This window comes from Podarcis gaigeae, assembly GCF_964106915.1.
Source record: "Podarcis gaigeae genome assembly, chromosome: 2".
In the NCBI taxonomy this organism is placed as follows: Eukaryota; Metazoa; Chordata; class Lepidosauria; order Squamata; family Lacertidae; genus Podarcis; species Podarcis gaigeae.
This window is the reverse complement of record NC_139679.1, coordinates 109,931,709-109,951,581: the sequence shown is the minus strand read 5'-3', so window position 1 is coordinate 109,951,581 and position 19,873 is coordinate 109,931,709. Positions and strand designations below refer to the sequence as shown.

The following is a 19,873-nucleotide window of genomic DNA, read 5'->3' as shown; positions in this document are numbered from 1 at the left end:
GATGGGGAGAAGCAGCCCATCTTCTGGGGAAGGAAATCAGCGTAGCACCAGTGGAGAAGGGGGGCAGATGGGGGAATTGGCGAGGCGGTCCCATGACTCCTCGCCGGGGACCAGCAGGGTGGGCACGGGTCCTCCGCTGCCCACACCCTCCTTGCGCAGAAGGCTTCCGCGCAGGGAGAGTAGGCGGAGACTAGGTGTCAAAGAGCTTCTTTGCTGGAAGAAGTTCAAGAAACGCCCACTGATGGATTCTGCCAGCGATTGAGACAGCCACGGGTGAATGGCTGTCCGGACAGAAAAGGTTCACTCAGGCAACCCAGCCAGGTGTGGTGCCGGTTTACGCATGAACAACCCCTAGAACCATTACATCCACCAACAATTTTTCCAGTTACAAAGGGGGAAAAGTAAATTGCGAAGTGAAGTTACAATTCCTGCACCTGCTCTTCCTGTTTCTCGGTTCCTCTTTCAGACAGACCCTCCGAAACAAACAATCCTCTATTTACAGGCCACATCTTCACTCCAATTCATGCAGGGGTTTCTCCTGCCCTTCACTCACTCTCTGGAAATACTTCTGCCTCTTGCTTCCCTGTTCCTCAGCTTGGATTGCCTCCTACTCTCTACTGGGGGACTCTCCCTCTTGCTTCGCATGATGCCTTTTGATCATTTAGCCAATCAGGGCTGTGTCAGAATTCTTCTTGCACCCAGGCACTCCCTGGCCCCCCCCCCTGAGCAATTCCTGCCAAACCTCCCTCAGCTGCTTCTCTCTCTTGAATCAGATATAACCCTAATTCCTCCCATCAATTCTCACTGTGTGCCATGGAGTTACCAGAAGTGAGGCTTCCTGAAGCTCCATCATTGCCTTTCCCAGATACATAGAATCATGGAATTGCAGAGCTGGAAAGGAGCCTGAGAATCACCTTTGTCCCACCCCCTGCAATGCAGGAATACGCAATTGTCCCATGCGGGATCGAACCTGCGACCTTGGCGTTATCAGCACCACGCTCTAACCAACTGAGCTATCCAATGGATAGCAGGGCAGTAGCATTTATTTACCCAGGTCTCACTGCTTCTTTTTCTTAAAAGTGAGAGTGTAAGTACAAATAAACTTGTGACACACTTGGTGGAAGGCCAGCAAGCCCAGGGGCCATAAGCCAATTGCTTGCTTTAATGTTACTTAACACACCGCCAAAAGCCAATAGGAACGGTGGAATAAAACCATTTAAAGTAAAGAACCAAAATATGTTCAGGAACCCTTCTCTTCTGAGCGCTGTGAGGTTGCAGATCTCCCTTCAAACTCCACATCAAAGTAAGTCTCTGTTTCCCAATGCCTTTGATCCCAGCACTGGACTTCCACCTTGTCAGTACAAGGCTGTGAATCCTGGAGAATCAAGACTATTTTGGGCTGCTTACCTCCATCGTAGGCTCAGGTTGCGTCCCTTCCAACTCTCTAGTTCTATGATTCTAAGATTCTAATGATACGGTAGTAGCTCGGGTTACAGACGCTTCAGGTTACAGACGCTTTGGGTTACAAACTCCGCCAACCAGGAAGTGGTTGCTCCAGGTTAAGAACTTTGCCCCAGGATAAGAACAGAAATTGCGCACCAGCGGTGCAGCGGCAGCAGGAGGCCCCATTAGCGAAAGCGCGCCTCAGGTTACGAACCGTTTCAGGTTAAAAACGGACCTCTGGAACGAATTAAGTTCTTAACCCGAGGTACCACTGTACATGTAAATAAACCATACATCCTAAAGACACCACAGTCTCTGCTTGACCTCATTTCTGAAAGGAAACACAAACTCTGGGTGGGTGCCTGAAACCCCTGGAATCTTGCACTGCTTCAAGAGTGGGGTGGCATGCAACAATATTTAAAATAAATTAAGACACACTCTTATGAACACACGAGTCTTCCAGATCAAGCCCCAGGCCCATCTAGTCCAGCATCCTGTTCTCACTGTGGCCAATCAGATGCACCGAAGTAGGAGTTGAGCACAATAATGCTCTCCCCACCTGGTATTCAGAGTCCCACTGCCCCCATTAGTGTGTGTATGTGGGGGACAGCATAGTCACCATTCCCCTGATAGCCTTAGACAGGGACTCTTCTTCTCCCAAAGCCACAAGGTTGCATATCAAGGATTGGGAATCTGCCCTATCACTCGTTAGCAAAGCCAAGCCTCCATTTCCCCATATGCTTGATCCAAGACATGAACTTCCACTTTGTCAATCTATAGCATCCTCCCACTCTTTGGACAGAGCCCAAGAGGTCAATGCTCTTTTCAGTTAGCACAGTTACCCTCTGTCGCTGCTGGTTGTTTGTGAACATTGCAGGGAACACACTGGTTCCCTTCTGCAATTTGTTCTCCCCTTTGGCCTGAGCTGGGATCAGGAGTGGAAAACAACTCACGAAGGAGACGGGAGGTGAGTCCTTACAATTAGGAAAACCCATTTGCTTTTGAAGAATTGATTTGGATTTAGACTTTCTAGGTCTGCATGCATCTAATTCTGAAACAATGTCAATGGTTGACTGTTCAAGTCTATTGCAGGAATCTATGCAATTCCTGTATTTAAGGCAACCCTGGCTGATCTTTTCCTTGGACTGCTATTTTTCTGAACTACAACAGCTACACATAGCTTTAACCCAAGCCTTTGGGGTGTGGGTGTGAGAAAGAGGGGAAAGATGCCCATTCTGTCATTTAGGACCCAGAAGTCCTCCCCTCTTTGCAGGTTTTCCAAAGGTCTAGTGACCTGGTCTTGAATTATTTTGCTTCAGGTGGGTTATTTAGGTTGCACTCCCAATCACACTTAGTAGGAAGGAAGTGTCATCAATCCCAGAAGATCTTTCTTCTGAATAGGGATGGTGACTCTGTCCATATCAGTCTCTCTCTGGTTCTCATTTTTCCAACCATAAATTCGGCTCTCCACATTTTGCATCCATTTGCATTTATAAAGACATTGCCATGGAAATTAAGTAGCAGCATGGTAAGAATTTCTCATTATATATATATATATATATATATATATATATATATATATATATGCAGTTTTGACTGATTAGCATTTTTTGGGGGAAACAATTTGCCTAATATAATGCATTTTTATGCTATTTTTCACTAAGATCCTCACTCTTCCTTTCACTTTCCATTAATACATCCAGTTATGTAAGCATTGTTGGGTTAGATAACTGTATCACAAAATTCAGACACAAAATTCAGAATAGCTGTGTTTCAACTTTAAATGCATACTGGATAGACAGAATTTCTCCCCCATTCCTAAGAAATGGGTCCCAACAACATCCCTGTGATATGGCAAAGGCTGCAATCCTAACCATGTCTAGTCAGGAGTAAGTCCTATTGAATTAATGTGGCTTATGCACAGGTACAGCTTTCATCTATGTATGTTTACTCAAAAGTCCAGCTGAGTTTCCGGGGGCATTTTGCCATCAGACAGCCTAGAATGTCCCTGTGACATAAGTCCTGGATGAAAAATGTTAATGAAGGCTCTCTATTACCTATCCACCATCAGCCTCTGTTTCTGGAAAGAGCCTTGTTCTGGAAAAAGAATTGTTGCTTTAAGAAACATTGGGAACACTGGAGAAAGCAAAACAGCAACTGCATCAAGGGAACACACAGAGTCAAAACTCAGACTTGTGGATAGATGTACAAGGCAATCCCTGTGCATGCTTACTCAGAGATAAGTTTCACTGCGTTCAGTGGAGCTTTTATCAATATAAACAAGTTATATTAAGAGTTATGGGATCCAAAGGACATTTCCAAAAGGGGAGTTGAAACCTTGCAATATTCATTGGTCTCTTGATCTGCAGTGAAAGGATTAAATTAATGACCGCCACCTGATGCACTTCCAAGCATATTTGCATCCCTGCTGCAATTTAGGGGGGGAAATAGGAACATCGACATACATAAAGAATGTAGAAATGGGTGGTTAAATTTCATTCCTAGACAGAAAAATGGACTATAGGGCAGGAAATGGCTAGAGTAACTGGTCTCTCCCAAACCTCCTGAATAGCTGAGCATTGGAACACATGAACCTGGAGAAAATGTGTTAAATTTGTTTGATTCGCCACCTTTCTAACAATGTAAACGGAGCCCAGGTGCAGAGTCAGCCCAGGTTGCTAAGTGAGGGAGCTCATGGCTTGTTTGCAGAAGGCATCCAAGGTCCACGATCTGTGTTGCCCTTGTGGGACCTTGGGGAAGAACCGCAGAGCAGGGCTTGATGTGAGCAGGCCAGAGCAGCGGATCATTGAGAGAGAAATGACCTGCCTTTTATTGAATGTAACTTTTAAAATCTCCTTCTAGCTGCTGCAATGCCTGGTATCCTCTCTTCACTCCCCTACATCTACATTCTCCTCCTCTTTTCACCTGCCTCTGGCTCTGCCCCTGGCGATGACACCGTGGTGGTCACCAAAAGTGGCCCCATCAAGGGCAAGCATGTTCCAGCTGGCTCCGGCTCTGTGACGGCTTACCTGGGTATCCCCTATGCTGAGCCCCCGGTGGGGAAATTGCGTTTCCAGAAGGCCCTTCCACATCAGCCATGGAGCCAAGTCTTGGAAGCCACCAGCTATGGCAACTCTTGCCACCAGTCTATTTTTTCTGGCATCCCTGATGCAGACGTGTGGGCACCCAATACGCCACTGTCAGAAGACTGCCTCTTTCTCAACATCTGGGTTCCCCACCCGCGTCCCTCTACACCAACCCCTGTCCTTGTTTTCATTCACGGAGGGGGATTTTTCACTGGGACATCTTCCCTGGACATGTACAAAGGGGAATCCTTAGCCTCTACCGAGAGAGTGATAGTTGTCAACCTGAATTATCGCCTGGGAATGCTAGGCTTCCTCTCCATGCCACCAGCAGCTCCAGGAAATTTGGGCTTGCTAGACCAACAGCTGGCTCTGAGATGGGTCAATGAGAATGCCGCCGCCTTTGGAGGAGATCCGACTCGGGTGACCATATTTGGCCACAGCGCTGGAGCAGCAGCAGTGGGTTTCCACCTCCTTTCACCAGGCAGCCAGCCCCTTTTTGCCCAAGCTGTGATTCAGAGTGGATCTCCCAGTGCCATCTGGGCTTGGGGGAGTCCTGAGGAAGCCAAGCAAAAATCCCTCGCTATCGCCCAGCTGGTGGGCTGTGCTGATGGCGATGACAGCGCTGTGATGAGCTGCCTACAGGCGACAAATGCCACAGAATTCTCTCCACAGGAAATGCTCCTCTTTGAGAAAGGCAAATATCTTATCGATCTTCCTGTGATACCAACAACAGATGGAGATTTCCTGCCTCATGACCCTCAGAAGCTTCTGGAGCCTGGGCACATCAAACTCAAGCCAGTTCTCATTGGTTTTACCTCTGACGAAGGGAACACCTTTATGCCGTTTAGTTTTCCTGGCATCGAGCGCCACCAGTTCACTCACGAGCTACTTCTGAAAGGGATACGGATGGCAATACGAAATGCAACGGAAGAAGTTGCCCAGGCTGTGGCATTGGAGTACAGCAAGGAAGGCCAGGATCCAGTTCAGTACCACAGGGCCTTGTCACAGTCCTTTCGCGATTACTTCTTTTCGTGCCCAATGGATGAATTCTCTAAGAAGCTGGAAGAAGTTGGGAGCCCTGTGTACGCTTACTACTTCAAGCACCACACCTCAGGCTCTTTTTGGCCTGAGTGGGTTGGGGCACCCCATGATGCTGAGCTGCCTTACTTGTTTGGAACCCTCGAGAAAGCTGTGGCCGCCAATCAAACTTACACAGAAGCTGAGGCGGATCTGAGCCGCAGGGTGATGCGATACTGGGCAGAGTTTTCCAGAAGTGGGTAAGGCATTACCTTTTCCTCGCTTGCCCTTCACCTTTATACAGAAGGCAAGCCCTTTCAACCCTTAAAGCTGTGGGATGTAAAACACAGGAGCAGTCAATGACAACATTCCTAGAGTGTACATGTTAGAACATGGGGAGGGATGTCTGCCCAGCAAGCAGGTAAACTTCCTGGGGACGGACTTCCTCCGCATGTGACCAGAGGTGGGTGTGGCACAGGGCAGGCAGCCATTCTCTCTCTTGTCTCTCTTGCCTCTCTCTGCCATCTTCCTTCAATGTGGAAACATCTAAGGATGCTCTAGGAAAGGACTATCTTGCTATAAGATAGATTCTGAGTGTATTTTACCTTTTTAAAGCTGTCTGCCTTCTGGGATCATATTGTGAACAGAACGTGAGTAAACTCTTTTATACTTTTATAAAGACTGTGTCGTGTCTTGTATTTTAAGAGGGAACAAAGGGGAAATTACCAGAGTAATTATTGTAGAGGTTCTAGCGAACCTGTGCAGACGTTACCGTTGCGAACTTAAAGGGGGATGTCTATAAACTCTGCTGATATTTTGGGAACTTGTTAGCACAAATTGGATTAGGATATAATCTCATAATATATCCTCTCCTGCACCCCAGAACATTCCCACAAAAGCTACCTTCCCCAGCCTGATACCCTCCAATATGTTTTTGACTGCCATTCCTATTATGCCTATTGAACATGGAGCCGGTGGGAGTTGTAACTGAGAACATTTGGAGATCCCCAGGTTTGGGAAGTGTACAATGAGATCATAGAATCATAGAACTGTAGAGTTGGAAGCAACCCTAAGGGTCATTTAGTTCAACGCCCTGCAATGCAGGAATCTCAGCTAAAGTATCCATGAGAGATGGCCATCCAACCACTGTTTAGCAACCTCCAAGGAAAGAGAGACCAGAACCTCCCAAGCAGAGGTGTTGTATGTGGTTGTGTGTGTGTGTGTGTGTGTGTGTGGTGGTGGTGGTGGTTGCTGGGGCAATCTTCCTGGGGTTTTTTTTTGGGGGGGGCACATCTCCCACCACTCTCCCTGAGCCAGCCCTGCCTCACTTTACAAGAGCTTGCTATCTTCATCTCAAAATGGGAAGTCTATAAAGTTCATTTGAAAAACAATTACAAGAAGCTTAAACTCTGTTGCAGCCTTTGAATAACTTTAGTAGTAGATTTAAGAAAGATCTGAAATCTTAGATAAATCAATAATTAGTTAATTTAAGACAAAAACGTGTATTGGCAACAGATAATTGAAATAAGGAATGGATGGGAGGTCGGGTCTATAGTCAAAGGACCGCTTTTTGTTTTATTGATTTGTAACTAATATTGTCTATATTGTGGTTTGGTTTGTATTTCTTGTCCTGTGTTTCTTTTCTTTTTTCATGTATCAATAACAAAAAGGAAAAGAAAAAGAGAGAGCTTGCTATCATCTCTTCCCTCAGTCTCCTCTTTTCCAGGCTAAACATTCCCAGCTCCTTCAATTGGTCCTCATAAGACTTGGCTTCCTAACCCTTGATCATCTTGGTTGCCCTCCTCTGCACACACTCCAACTTCTTAAATTGTAGTGCCCAGAATTGGACACAGTATCCCAGGTGTGGTCTGACTAAGATACTATTGGTACTATTTCTTCCCTTGAGCTGGACGCTATATTTCTGCTTATGTAGCCTAGAATAGCATTAGCCTTTCTTTGTGTGCTGCTGTTGACTCATGTTGAGCTTGCAGTCCACTAAGACTCCTAGATCCTTTTCACATGCACTGCTAGTAAGCCAGGTGTCCCCCATCTTATATCTGAGCATCTGGTTCTTCCTGCCTAAGTGCAGAACCTTACATTTTTCTCTGCTGAAATTCATTTTGTTAGCTTGGGCCCAGTTCTCCAATCTGTCAAGGTCATTTTGAATTCTGATCATGTCTTCTGTGGCATTAGCTAACCCTCCCGGTTTGGTGTCATCTGCAAATCTGACGAGGTCCAAATGTGTTCCTGTGAATATCTGGCCTTCAGAATTCTCCAGCTCTCACTGGCTCTGTTTTGCTCCTCAAGTGTCTTTTTTGCCTGACTGTGATATATCCCCAAACTCTGATAATGCCTTTTGCCTGGATGGAGGATGGAGCGCAGTATATTGGTGTTTAGGGCTACATATTTGTTTTACATCCTCTGCAGGAAACCAACGGGGTCAGCTGCCGGTGAGGTAGAGTGGCCGCTCTACAATGCCACACAGCAGAACTTCTTCCACCTAAGCACTGAGCCAACCCAGGTTGTGGATAGGTCACCTGTGCAACACTGCACTTTCTTCAATACACTGATAAGTGAGCTCTGTTCTTTGCCTTGCAGTATGGGTGTGAGTGGACTGCGGTGGGGGCTAAGACCTCATAAGACAAATGCTTCTAATGACTGTACTGTAACTGGCATCACCTACAGCTGAAAGGAGATGCTACTGGCCCTGGGCTTCTAAAACAGGGATTGCCAATGTGATGACCATGGGTGCAATGGCGTGGGTGCCCATGGCTGTACTCTCTACCCCTCCATCCTTTGGCCATAAGATGGTAAGTGAGGTTACCAATTGTCCTGTGAAAAGCCAAGAACTGAAGGAGGAAGCTGGAAGATTGAGACTCTTTCCCACTTCCTCTCTCACTTCTATGAGAAGAAACCAGAGCTGGGCACTCACTCCAAAATCCAGATGTGGATATATGCCTAAATAGGTCGGCGACCCTTGTTCTAGAGTCTTCAACATCTCATTTCCAGTGTGGTGTAGTGGTTAAGAGCGGTAGACTCGTAATCTGGTGAACCGGGTTCGATTCCCTGCTCCTCCACATGTAGCTGCTGGGTGACCTTGGGCTAGTCACACTTCTCTGAAGTCTCTCAGCCTCACTCACCTCACAGAGTGTTTGTTGTGGGGGAGGAAGGGAAAGGAGAATGGTAGCCGCTTTGAGACTCCTTCGGGTAGTGATAAAGCAGGATATCAAATCCAAACTCTTCTTCTTCTTCTTCCTTCTTCTACAGACAAATTGAAAGAGGATTCTGCTGCTTCACACAAGGAGGAGGACGGGAAAAAGGAATCCACAACCCAATAAAGGGCATCTCCATGAAAGGTCATTAGGACTACAGAGGAAATGTTGGAGCTGGGGAGTATAGAGAGATGAATGAATGAACAGAGAATGAATGGGTAGACCACACCGAGCAGTTGAGAGGAGGACATTTTCTCCCCTCTCTGTCATCCAGCTTAATGGTTTGTATGGCCCACAGCTAAAATGGCTTCCTTCTGCAACCTGTGCCTGGAACCATGTTTTAAATGCGAACATGAACACCTGTTCATTTCCCCACATCAGGAAGGCTTTGTGCTGCAGCCCAAAGGGAGCTGAAGTAGACGAGTGCTTTCTCCTGTTACCCTCTTCCTCATCTCTCCACATTTCCACATGCTGAGATATGGGTGGCGCTGTGGTCTAAACCACCAAGCCTCTTGGGCTTGCCGATCAGAAGGTCGGCAGTTTGAATCCCCACGACGGAGTGAGCTCCCATTGCTCTGTCCCAGCTCCTGCCAATTTAGTAGTTCGAAAGCATGCTAGTGCAAGTAGATAAATAGGTACTGCTGTGGCAGGAAGGTAAACAGTGTTTCTGTGTGCTCTGCTTTCCGTCACGGTGTCCCGTTGTGCCAGAAGTGGTTTAGTCCTGCTGGCCATAGGATCCAGAAAAGCTTTCTGTGGACAAATGCCGGTTCCCTTGGCCTGAAAGCGGAGATGAGCGCCACACCCAATAGTCTGATTTGACAGAACTTAACCATCCAGGGGTCCTTTACCTTTGCCTTTACCATACATTTACACATCAATTAGCAATATATATATATATTTAAGTGCTCATGAAAATTCATCAGTATTATAGTGCTAATTTATTCTAATACACTTTTTTTTGTCTGCAGTTTTGCCTAACACACACATTTTTTTGGCTAAACGCATTTCTCTCATTCATGCCTATATTGCATTCTGACCAAACCACACTCATCTTTTCAACAGGTGTTGCTTGACTCTGTGTCCCTCAAGTATAAAGCATCATTACCAAGTGACCTAGAAGACAACCTGACAAGATATTCTGGGACTTCCATGCTGATAAAGACCCACTGCTTCCTGCGATCTTAACATGCTCACAACCAATTGAAAACACACCTTTTATGTGTCTGCGAAATTTTGAACTTCTAGCAAAGTAACTGTTCTGCCATTTTGAGAAGTGGGTTTCAATATCTTTGGCAGATGTAGATTCCTGAAACATCTAATATACATTTCCTTTTGATATTAGCAAAGTTTAAGTTACTTTTGCTTTGGTCCTGATGAGTGCTAGTTTGATTCCTGTAGTTCAAAGCTAACAACTTCATTCTTCCACCTGTTCCCCCCAAATAATAATCATAATACATACCACAATGCCATGCCTCTTTCACAGTAAGATAACCTTCAGGCTTCAGGAAACAAAGATCACCAGTTTAGCCATTTCTCACGAGGGTTCTATTCTTTCACCAACCAACAGAACAAAGTAAATGACATAGGAAACAGACAGGAGCTTGTGGGAAAGAGGCAATAGAACAAATCCATGTCGGAGTTATAAGAAATTGCTCAACCCCTTTCCTCTCCTTAAGGATGCATTGGCTAAAATGAGTACAAACCCGCTCGATTTTCAATGGTTAGCTGACTCTCCAAACTCCAGTAATAAACTCTACACCCTCAAGGAACCAAAACATGCTTTGCTTCAGGACACAGATGCCCCTCTGCTTCCCTTTCTTACTTTACTTTCAGTGTCAGTTCTGTGGCAATATTGTCACACACACTTTCTGCAGACTTTTGGGAATAGTTAGGGATTCTTTTACTCTTTAAATCAAGGTGTGTTGGTGTGGCAAGAGCTGCTGCTTGCCTATGGGGTAATTTTGCTGTCTGAAGCGGCATCCATATATTCTGAAACTTTCATTTCATGCAATAAACCAGTCTTTCTTTGCTCCTCTTGTGTATGAGTTTTCTTGCGGGGAAAAGGTTAACACATATTCATGCCATAACTCTAGCAAAAAGATCCTGAAATCCTTTTGGGCTTAATATTGGGAGTCTGCATAGAAGACATGTGGTTGCAGGCAAAGGAAAACACTTCACATCCACCACCATGATGTCTGATGTCAGGTGATTAAGAGTTGGGTAGCCTCACCTACAGGGACGCGAGTGGCGCTGTGGGTTAAACCACAGAGCCTAGGACTTGCCAATCAGAAGGTCGGCAGTTCGAATCTCCATGACGGGGTGAGCTCCCGTTGCTCAGTCCCTGCTCCTGCCAGCCTAGCAGTTCAAAAGCACAACAAAGTGCAAGTAGATCAATAGGTACTGCTCCGGCGGGAAGGTAAACGGCGTTTCCGTGCACTTCTCTGGTTCGCCAGAAGCGGCTTAGTCATGCTGGCCACATGACCCGGAAGCTGTACGCCGGCTTCCTCGGCCAATAAAGTGAGATGAGCGCCACAACCCCAGAGTCGGCCACGACTGGACCTAATGGTCAGGGGTCCCTTTACCTTTACCTTAGCCTCACCTACAGTCCTTTATGGATCCAGCTTGGCTGGTTTCCCTATCCTTGAGGCAGATGTGCGAAAGAACTGGGGCGTACCGGGGAGGGAACCTAAAAACAAGCAATCAGCAACTCACATTTTCCTAGAAAACACAGAACATGTTCAAAGCCAGGGTCCCGAAGGTGAATGACTGTAGCTTGTTTGCTGAAAGAACCCCAAGGTCAGCAAAGAGAGCTGTTCTCTTTGTGCTGGTTAGCAGAACACCTTTAAAAAAACAAAAAACTCTTTTGGGAATTGTTGGGCAGTAGAGAGAGACCAAGGGAACAGCACCCTCCTACTGTGCCCTTAACTGAAAAAGGGGAAGTTTATAATAAATGTGGTTGCTATTTTATAGACAAATATGTGTGCCACACAATTTGGCGGTGTCATGCAAGAACATTTATTTAAGCTGGTGTGTGTGTGTGTGTGTGTGTGTGAGAGAGAGAGAGAGAGAGAGAGAGAGAGAGAGTCATAGAACAGAATCATAGAGTTGGAAAGGACCATGAGGATCATCTAGTCCAGCCCCCTACAGTGCAGGATTCTTCCACCCAATGTGAGGTTCGAACCCACAACCTTGAGATCAAGAGTTTCATGCTCTACTGATATGTACTAGATTATATATATATTGTTTTTAGTGGAACACTGCCTGCTTTACTTATTTATTTAGTAGAGCATTTATAAACAAACATATATGGCAGAGTGATGCGATACTGAGCAGAGTTTGCCCGCTAAGGCATTAACTGTCCTTCTCAAATGCACAATGGCTATTATCTTCCAGAGGGTGGTCACATTCAGATGGTGATTCAGTCTTCAGCAAGAGTTCAGGTTCAATGCAAGAGTCAGGTTAAAAATATACCTTCCCCCCAAAACCGGAAGTGTTTTTGCTTGGGTTGATGGGAGAAGAGATAACAAAAGCAGACCAAAGACTATTTATGTATGCCACCACTGCAGCAAGAATTATTTTAGCCCAAAGATGGAAATCACAAGAATTATCATTGATCAGGGAGTGGCAGATGAAGATGATGGACTATGCAGAGTTAGCCAAACTGACTGTCAGGATCTGGAACCAAGGCGATCTGAAATTCCAGAGAGATTGGAGTAAATTGTGAAGACACTAGTAGGATTGATATGAATCCTGCAACATAATATAAAAATAGTATCTGACCATGGATAATAGAAGGACTTGAGATGTATTGAAGGACAGAAACTGACAGCAGAAATGTGTATATAATTTATCAGGAAATTAGAAACCAGTTGAAGGGAGGGAGGAAGTCACGAGCTCGGCGGAGCAAATGTTTTAGAAATGGCTATTATAATGTTCTTATATTTTATGTTTTTATTTTATTAATGAAAATAATAAAAAAAATATGGAAAAAACGAGAGTCAAGGTTCCTGGCAGACCCAGGAAGTTCAGGAAAGGGACTTACACACACAGTCAAGGTGCGTATAAAATATTCATTTGAAGCACATTCAAAGCACATTTCTTCCCTCAAACAATTCTGGGCACTGCAGTAAAGCCCTCCTAGTGTTGCAATTCTAGGCTTTCCATACGTCAGGAAAATTCCTGACATGTCCTGGTTTTCGGGTTTAAAAAATGGCCTCAGATGGGCAAATCAGTGGTAACAGCTCAAAAAGCTGTTAGGAACTCCCAGGTGTCATGAATTTTACTTTTTGAAGTTTGGCAACCCTAGCTGGAGCTCCCTCTTGCAACGCACCCCAGTTGCTATTGCAACATCTCTGCTGCCACCTGCTGGTTGGAGTTCCTTGCTAAACTGCCATCAAATTATGGATCTAGAAGGACCTTACTCATTGGTTGCATCCCCAAACTGACTGTGAGAAAAGCCTGATGGGAGAGGCCGCCATAGGCGCATCTGGACCTTTGAAGAAGCTAGAGCATTCTAGATTAGAATCTATTTGTGTATTAATCCCTATTTTTTTAATCTGTTGCTGATCCACTAGTTGTTAGTTGAATAAATCCCATTGCCTGCACATGCCTTAGGAATGGGTGTATATTCTTGGAAAGCTGCTTTTCAAAAATCCAAATTGGAGTTCCAGGTTGCTCTTTCCCTGTATTTGTGGACATTTGTATCACTCCATGGCCAAAGGACAGAAGGATTGAAATAACTTGGGGCTGAATCCTTTTAAGTTCTACTCAGAGTGGACACACGGAAATCAATGGTCCTATCATAGTCATGTCCTTTAATTGTAGTGGGTCTCCTCTGAGTATGACTTATTTTGGAGGGAGCCCATTGTCTTTCCCCCTGCACCTTCCCCCAATTTATGTAAAAGCAAGGTCTCCCTGACCCCCGGCCTACATTTGGATCCTGCCAAGGTATAGCCTCCTCCCACTGGGTGAGCAAAGCCAGTTGGTCATTGACTTTTGCTTACGTACAGATGGGCAGATGCTACCACACCCAGGTGTTTTTCATAAGAGTCTCTGGATCCTCAGCTGTACCTAACTTTCCTCTTCAGAGTGAGTTGCAGGGGATACTGAGGAGCAGGAGAACCCCATCAGGGTGAGTCTGTAAGGAACAGAAATGCGATATGAGCTGGCCATGGGGGATAACTCAGAACATTACCAAAAACTGGAGGCACAGCAACTCTAGATCACAAATCAGAGTGTCTCTTAAAATGGATGAGAATGGGGAAATGTTCTCTGTAGAACAGGTAGAAGACCTGCTATAGGAAAGGAAATCAGAAACTTGTGTTCCAGCAGTGTCAATGTTGTTGCTGTTTTTACCTTTCTTGGGGTTGGGTTTCTCTTTGGCGATTTCAATAATAACCCCTTCTGTCAAACTGTACAACAATAGATCTGGAGAAACCTTATTTGTGGAATAGCTAAAGTACAGTTTGGAGATGCTTTGAGTACCAGGTGTTGATTCCCCAGGAGATTTGAGCAAGTTGAAGATACTTCTCAATGTCTCCATTTAAGGTGTACTGTAGCTGTTAGGACAGATGTGTATGATCGAGAGATGTGATATACCCAGTTACCTATTGCAATCATAATTTAGAGGAACCAAAACTTCTGTTAAATAAAATAGGAATTAATAACCATTTATTTAATGGTACAGGGACTAGAAACCATCAAAATACCAGGAAAAACTGGACAGTGTCCCCTGGCACCTTAAAGAGTTTTTATTTTGGTATATGTTCTTTTGTAGGAAGGGACATACGAAAAGCAGATTTGTTTGATACTGACCCTTCCATTTGGGTTTCTTCTTGTATTCAGGATTGATTACATTATTCAAATGTCCCGTATTCTAATGTTTCCCACCCCACCCTTATTTCTGATTCGTTCAGCTGCAGCCGCTATGTGTTGTTTCTGGACTTCACCATCCTCCTTGTGCCTCCTCCTCTTCCTCCTGGCTTCCAGCTCTGCCTCAGAAGATGATACTGTGGTGGTCACCAGCAGTGGTCCCATTAAAGGCAAAATACTCCCAGCTGGCTCTGGCTCTGTGACCGCCTACCTGGGCATCCCCTATGCTGAGCCCCCCATAGGCAAACTGCGCTTCCAGAAGCCAGTTCCACATCAGCCGTGGAGCCAGGTCTTGGAGGCCACCAGCTTTGGCAACACTTGCCTTCAGGTAAACATTGAAAAAATGCCATTTGCAGAGCTATTTGCTGCTAACACACCACTTTCAGAGGACTGCCTCTTCCTCAACATCTGGGTGCCCCACCCACGGCCAGTCACACCAGTGCCCATCCTCCTTTGGATCTATGGCGGGGGTTTTATCATTGGCACAGCCTCTTTGGATATGTACAATGGGGCCTTGTTAGCAGCTACAGAGAATGTCATTGTGGCCTCCATGAATTACCGTGTGGGGACCCTAGGTTTCCTGTACCTGCCGCCAGATGCCCCAGGAAACGTTGGCTTGTGGGACCAACATCTGGCTCTGAAGTGGGTGAGTGAGAACGCAGCTGTGTTTGGCGGTGATGCAACCCGGATAACTCTCTTTGGCGAAAGTGCTGGAGGAGCCGCAGTTGGTTTCCACCTGCTTTCACCGGCCAGCCAACCCCTTTTTGCCCGTGCTGTGCTTCAGAGTGGAGTTCCCAATGCCCCCTGGGGTTGGAAGAATCCTGAAAATGCCCTAAGAGATTCAGCAATGGTGAGTGGCCTTGTTTGCCCTAAAGCTAACCACAGTGCTATGGTAAGCTGCCTACAGGGGTTGGAAATGAACAGCAAAATGTTTGATGCCTTGCAAACTTTCTTCTCATTGACAACGGATGGGGAGTTCCTCCCAGATGATCCCCCAAAGCTGCTGGAGAGTGGTCTTGTTCATGGCAAACCCATTCTCACTGGCGTCACTGCTGATGAAGGGTCAACTATGGTATTTTTTATGTTTCCTAACATGACATTGAAGGATGCAATACTGACCCGGGAGCAGGCCCTTATAGCAGTCAATGGAACTTTCAAAGGAGGAACCAAACAAAAGGTTGACCAGGATGTGCTACAGAAGTACACTGAAGGTAGCCATGGGTCGGAACAATATCATTTGGCCATGAGTCATTATATGGGAGATTACTTCTTTGTGTGCCCTCTGCTTGAGTTTGCTGAGAAGGTGGGGAAAAATAAGAACCAAGTTTATGTTTACTCCTTTGACCACCGCAATCCTGACTCTATTTGGCCTGAATGGGCAGGAACACCTCATGGAGCTGAGGTACCTTACTTGTTTGGAAGCGTGGAATTAGTGTTGCAAACAAACCGGTCGGAGGTGAAGGCCGCTGAAGCCGAATTGAGCCACCAAGTGATGCGATACTGGGCAGAATTTGCCAGAAGCGGGTAAGGCATTAATCAAACTCTTTCGGATCATCTGTGTCATTGATGGCACCTTTGCACAGGTTGTGAATGTGGTTCAGCTTGAATGTTGTGGGTTGTTTCCTTTGCTAAAAGGCTTCCATTTTGTGGAGGATGGGTGGGATTCTCTCTGTCCAGTCATTGGGCGTCTCCCTCCCCAGTGTACCCCTCTCACCTGCTGGGTTCTGTGCCATCCTTGAGGTCTTTTCCCAGACTGGAATATGTCGTTAAAGTGAGGTAATATTTCTTGCATGCCTCGATGGAGAGATTGATGTTTTCATGGCAGGAATGTAGCCTATTGTACAAGGCAAGAGTCACATCCATTGACCGGCCCACTTTTGGCTCCCTAAAGCTTATGTATGAGGTAATTTGGCCCCTGCTCTGAAAAGCGTTCTCCACCTCTGCTGTAGTTATCATGGACAATGCCTGCACCTGTGAGTAAGCTTCTACCACAGCATGTGTGATCCTGGGTTGGAGGGCACCATTTTGAGAAACACAGTCATTTTTCCTAATGAGAATCTGTTGCCCATATACAGGACTGCTGTCAGCAACTGGAATCCTTGCATAGCTGCCCACTTCTGATGTTGGCTATGGGGCAACTTTTATTTGTGGCACAGCACTCCCAGCAGCACTGGGAGCAAGGTTTAGACAGCATTTAAATTCTGGTGTGGCTCATCTGTTTATTAAATTATACAACACTGGAAGCTTCACCCTGCAAACCAATCTGAGGCTGAGATATGGCTCTGACTTCTTTGTTTCCTCTACAGGAATCCCACTGGGTCCATGGGAGATGAGGCACAGTGGCCTGTCTACAACCCCACAGAGCAGAAGTTCTTCCACATTGGCACAGATGTGGCAGCCCAGCTCAAACAGATGTCACCTAGCCCACAATGCGATTTCCTGAGCTCCTTGCATTCTAAGGCCACACAAACAGGTGTGATCAGGGCCCTTTTAGGAAAGGAACCATATGCAGTTCCCATCTCTGGATTAGAATCACAGAACAGAATCAGAGAATTGTAGAGTTAGAACAAACCCCAAGGATCATTTAGTGCAAGCCCCTGCAATACAGGAATAGGCAGGTGGCTCGTGAGGGAAAGAGACCTGTGGCCTTGGCGTGATCAGAACCATGCCCCCAGTGCAACCACTACGAGAAGGGATATCACTGAAAGTAGGCAATACTTCTGTGAGGGCTGCACAAAGAGGTGGCATTGTGGGGCATATGTTCTGGGCCCACACCCCAGGAGAGGGACCATGGACAGGATCCCTCCTCACATGCTTCTCTTCTTCACCGTTGCAACCTGCTTGTACACCTGCCTGTCACCCTGGCTCAGACAAGGGGTGGGTGGGTGAAAAGGCAAAGCAGTGGGTGTCCCTGTCTGCTTGTCTCTCCATCTGGCAAACAAGCCGGTGGTAGCAATGAGGAGAAAGGTGAATAATACCAGCCGGTGAAAATGCCAGAGTGGCAGTTGACTCGGTAAGAGAAGGGGCCTCATGACATGTGCTTTGTTCAAAGGCCCTCCAAAACTTGGAACCAGCGCTATCTTCTGTGAGCCCAGAATGTTCTAGAACAAGGCCCAAATATGTCCCTCTCTAAGAAAGAGTTGCCTCAGCAAACCAGGCACCAGTGCTGAAAGCGGATCATCATCTAGCTGTTCTTTCTCACATCACGGTCCTGTTCAGTTCTCCTCACGGCCACTTCAAGAAATTGAGGACGGTTTTCTTTTATCAAAGGTTCTCCACAAACTCTCCACAACAGTATTGTTCCCTCAGTACTCCAAGGTTCCTCTTCTCCTCTCCCCTCACTGACTTAACCACCCTCCAAAGGTCATTCTCCCAACACCCCAAATCCCTTAGCAACAGGTGCCACAGCTGCCCCAAACCCTCAGCCTTCACTTGCTTACAATTCAATTCTTTTCCTTGTTTTCCCAGGCAACTGGCCTAATGAAACATATTGAAACAGCAAGAACATTAAACAACCTAACAAAACGACACAAATAGATAAATGATCTTCCACACATATTTTCATGAGTCCTTTTCCACCTAAATTGCCGGCATCTGCAGGAATGTGAGGAACTGAATTTAAGAATGAAGAAATGAGAAACTGGGAGCACCAAAATTGGCAGATCTGTTTATCTTTAGTGGCTACTGGTCAGGGATGATCACCACAGGTCAACAACATCTGGAGGGCCACAGGTTCCCCATCCTCTGCTTTTTTTAAAAAAGGCCTCATCAGTTCCCACAGCATTCTGGTACAGGAGACATGATGGCTGCATGCTGTGGAAAAAGAAACCTTGTTATTGTCATTGTAGGAGTAGCGGTAATGGATTTTTTTTAAAAAAATAAATAAATTGGTAAAGTGAGGGGGAAAAGGAACACCTGTTCCCCTCAGCCACCTCTGAGAGTTTTGCCCCTGAAGCAGCTTAAGACCCCATCTTCAGTGGGGCATGAAGGGTACCATAAAAATGTGGGGACGGGGATTCCGCTTTTGCTTAAAAACAAAAGTCAGGAGACCAAGCAATCTGCTGCATGGATAGTTGTTTAACCTTCTGCTTATCAGTTTTCCCCCTCTGTCCCACCTTTGTCTTTCACAGAAAAATCTCCAGAAGTTCCTGCTTCATCTACTTTGGAGAACAGTGCGACAGAAACTTAGAAAGGCAGAAGAGGAAATATCTTGCAGCAAGTGAAAAGGGAAGCTCTGAAATGGGGGAAATCATGCCTTAGAAACAGTTTCAGCTAGGCCTGCTCCTTAACACAACTATTCACAACGCAGCTGTTCATTGGGACAAAACTGACTGAAGAAAAAAACAAATAGGCAGTTGATGAAAATGTAAATCCTGCTCAGGCATTTGGTACTCTGGGCAACTGAGTGGATGAATGGGATCTGCAGAAGACATGGGCTCATTTAGGGTTTCCATCCCCAAGGAGGCAGCCACCTGCATAGAATAATAGTATCAGAGTTGGGAGGGGCCCAAGGGTCATCTAGGCTAACCCTCTGCAATGCAGGAGTCTCAGCTAAAGCATCCATGACAGATGGCCTATAGGACTCCTTTATGCTGATGTCAGTCATGCATCCCCTAGGCAGCATGGCCTAGCCTGTGCATTCTGGAGAGACTCTTCAAATGTTCAGTATAAACAGGTAGCGAGTGCTTGAGTGGGACTGAAACTGAAAGGAATGAAGTGAGTACAGCCTCATTCTCTCATAGGGCAGCCGGGTTACCCCTTTTGTCATCATTCACATCCATAGGTTTTTCCAACCACCACAAGAAGATATCAAGATTAGGGATCCTTGAAGCTTTTGTTCCATCTGAATTTTTCACTGAATCAACCTGAAAAAAATATGCAGATCAGAACACAGGCAGATTTTGGTTTTCACAGTTCACTAAATACTGCATACTGGGTTTCAGCTCAGATACATACCAAAATGCATATTAAAAAGGAATGTGCTTAGTTGAAATGTGTAGATAAAGGCAGACTTTGTGAGGAAATATATACGTTTGAAAATAATGCAAGTGTTTGGTGTTTTATTGTTGTTGTTGTTGTTGTTGTTGTTGTTGTTAAAAGGAATAACAGGAATGATAGCTAAATCTATGCAGGTCTTTCCAAGAAGCGAGGTTCCCAGATGTGCTGGAAGTGTAAAATATTTGGCAGCTGAGCTATTGTGTGACACACTCACTTTGCCATTACTGTTCCTTTGGCCTCTAATTA

General features: G+C 45.7%; 2 protein-coding genes across 5 annotated transcripts; both read left to right on the top strand.

Moving 5' to 3' along the window:
* The first annotated feature begins 1,196 nt into the window (after nucleotides 1-1,196).
* LOC310837470 (cholinesterase-like) lies at nucleotides 1,197-10,788 on the top strand. Of its 4 annotated transcripts, none has more exons than XM_083724102.1 (5): nucleotides 1,197-1,303; nucleotides 4,306-5,806; nucleotides 7,974-8,119; nucleotides 8,814-8,902; nucleotides 9,821-10,788. In XM_083724102.1, the coding sequence occupies exons 1-4, from the start codon at nucleotides 1,237-1,239 to the stop codon at nucleotides 8,882-8,884; spliced, it is 1,785 nt and encodes a 594-aa protein (XP_083580228.1). In that variant the 5' UTR covers nucleotides 1,197-1,236; the 3' UTR covers nucleotides 8,885-8,902; nucleotides 9,821-10,788. The 4 variants fall into 4 exon arrangements, 2 of the variants coding, with proteins under 2 accessions (XP_083580228.1, XP_083580229.1); XR_014560552.1 differs by having other exon boundaries at nucleotides 1,202-1,303; nucleotides 7,974-8,554; nucleotides 8,769-8,902; XR_014560553.1 differs by lacking the exon at nucleotides 1,197-1,303 and adding an exon at nucleotides 2,257-2,410 and having other exon boundaries at nucleotides 7,974-8,554; nucleotides 8,769-8,902.
* A 2,949-nt stretch (nucleotides 10,789-13,737) lies between these two features.
* LOC310837563 (cholinesterase-like) lies at nucleotides 13,738-19,672 on the top strand. The gene is made up of 4 exons (XM_083724351.1): nucleotides 13,738-13,889; nucleotides 14,674-16,153; nucleotides 16,936-17,102; nucleotides 18,760-19,672. Exons 2-4 carry the CDS (start codon nucleotides 14,685-14,687, stop codon nucleotides 18,816-18,818), a joined length of 1,695 nt encoding a protein of 564 aa, XP_083580477.1. The 5' UTR covers nucleotides 13,738-13,889; nucleotides 14,674-14,684; the 3' UTR covers nucleotides 18,819-19,672.
* The last annotated feature ends 201 nt before the right edge of the window (nucleotides 19,673-19,873 follow it).

What these genes read in the sequence shown, in the direction of transcription:
- LOC310837470 (XM_083724102.1), top strand. Translation starts at nt 1,237, where the DNA reads ATGTTCAGGAACCCTTCTCTTCTGAGCGCTGTGAGGTTGCAGATCTCC. An exon ending in CCTTCAAACTCCACATCAAA is followed by an intron (nt 1,304 to 4,305) that starts GTAAGTCTCTGT and finishes ATCTCCTTCTAG; the next exon opens with CTGCTGCAATGCCTGGTATC. An exon ending in GCAGAGTTTTCCAGAAGTGG is followed by an intron (nt 5,807 to 7,973) that starts GTAAGGCATTAC and finishes CATCCTCTGCAG; the next exon opens with GAAACCAACGGGGTCAGCTG.
- LOC310837563 (XM_083724351.1), top strand. Translation starts at nt 14,685, where the DNA reads ATGTGTTGTTTCTGGACTTCACCATCCTCCTTGTGCCTCCTCCTCTTC. An exon ending in GCAGAATTTGCCAGAAGCGG is followed by an intron (nt 16,154 to 16,935) that starts GTAAGGCATTAA and finishes TTTCCTCTACAG; the next exon opens with GAATCCCACTGGGTCCATGG. An exon ending in TTCTAAGGCCACACAAACAG is followed by an intron (nt 17,103 to 18,759) that starts GTGTGATCAGGG and finishes TGTCTTTCACAG; the next exon opens with AAAAATCTCCAGAAGTTCCT.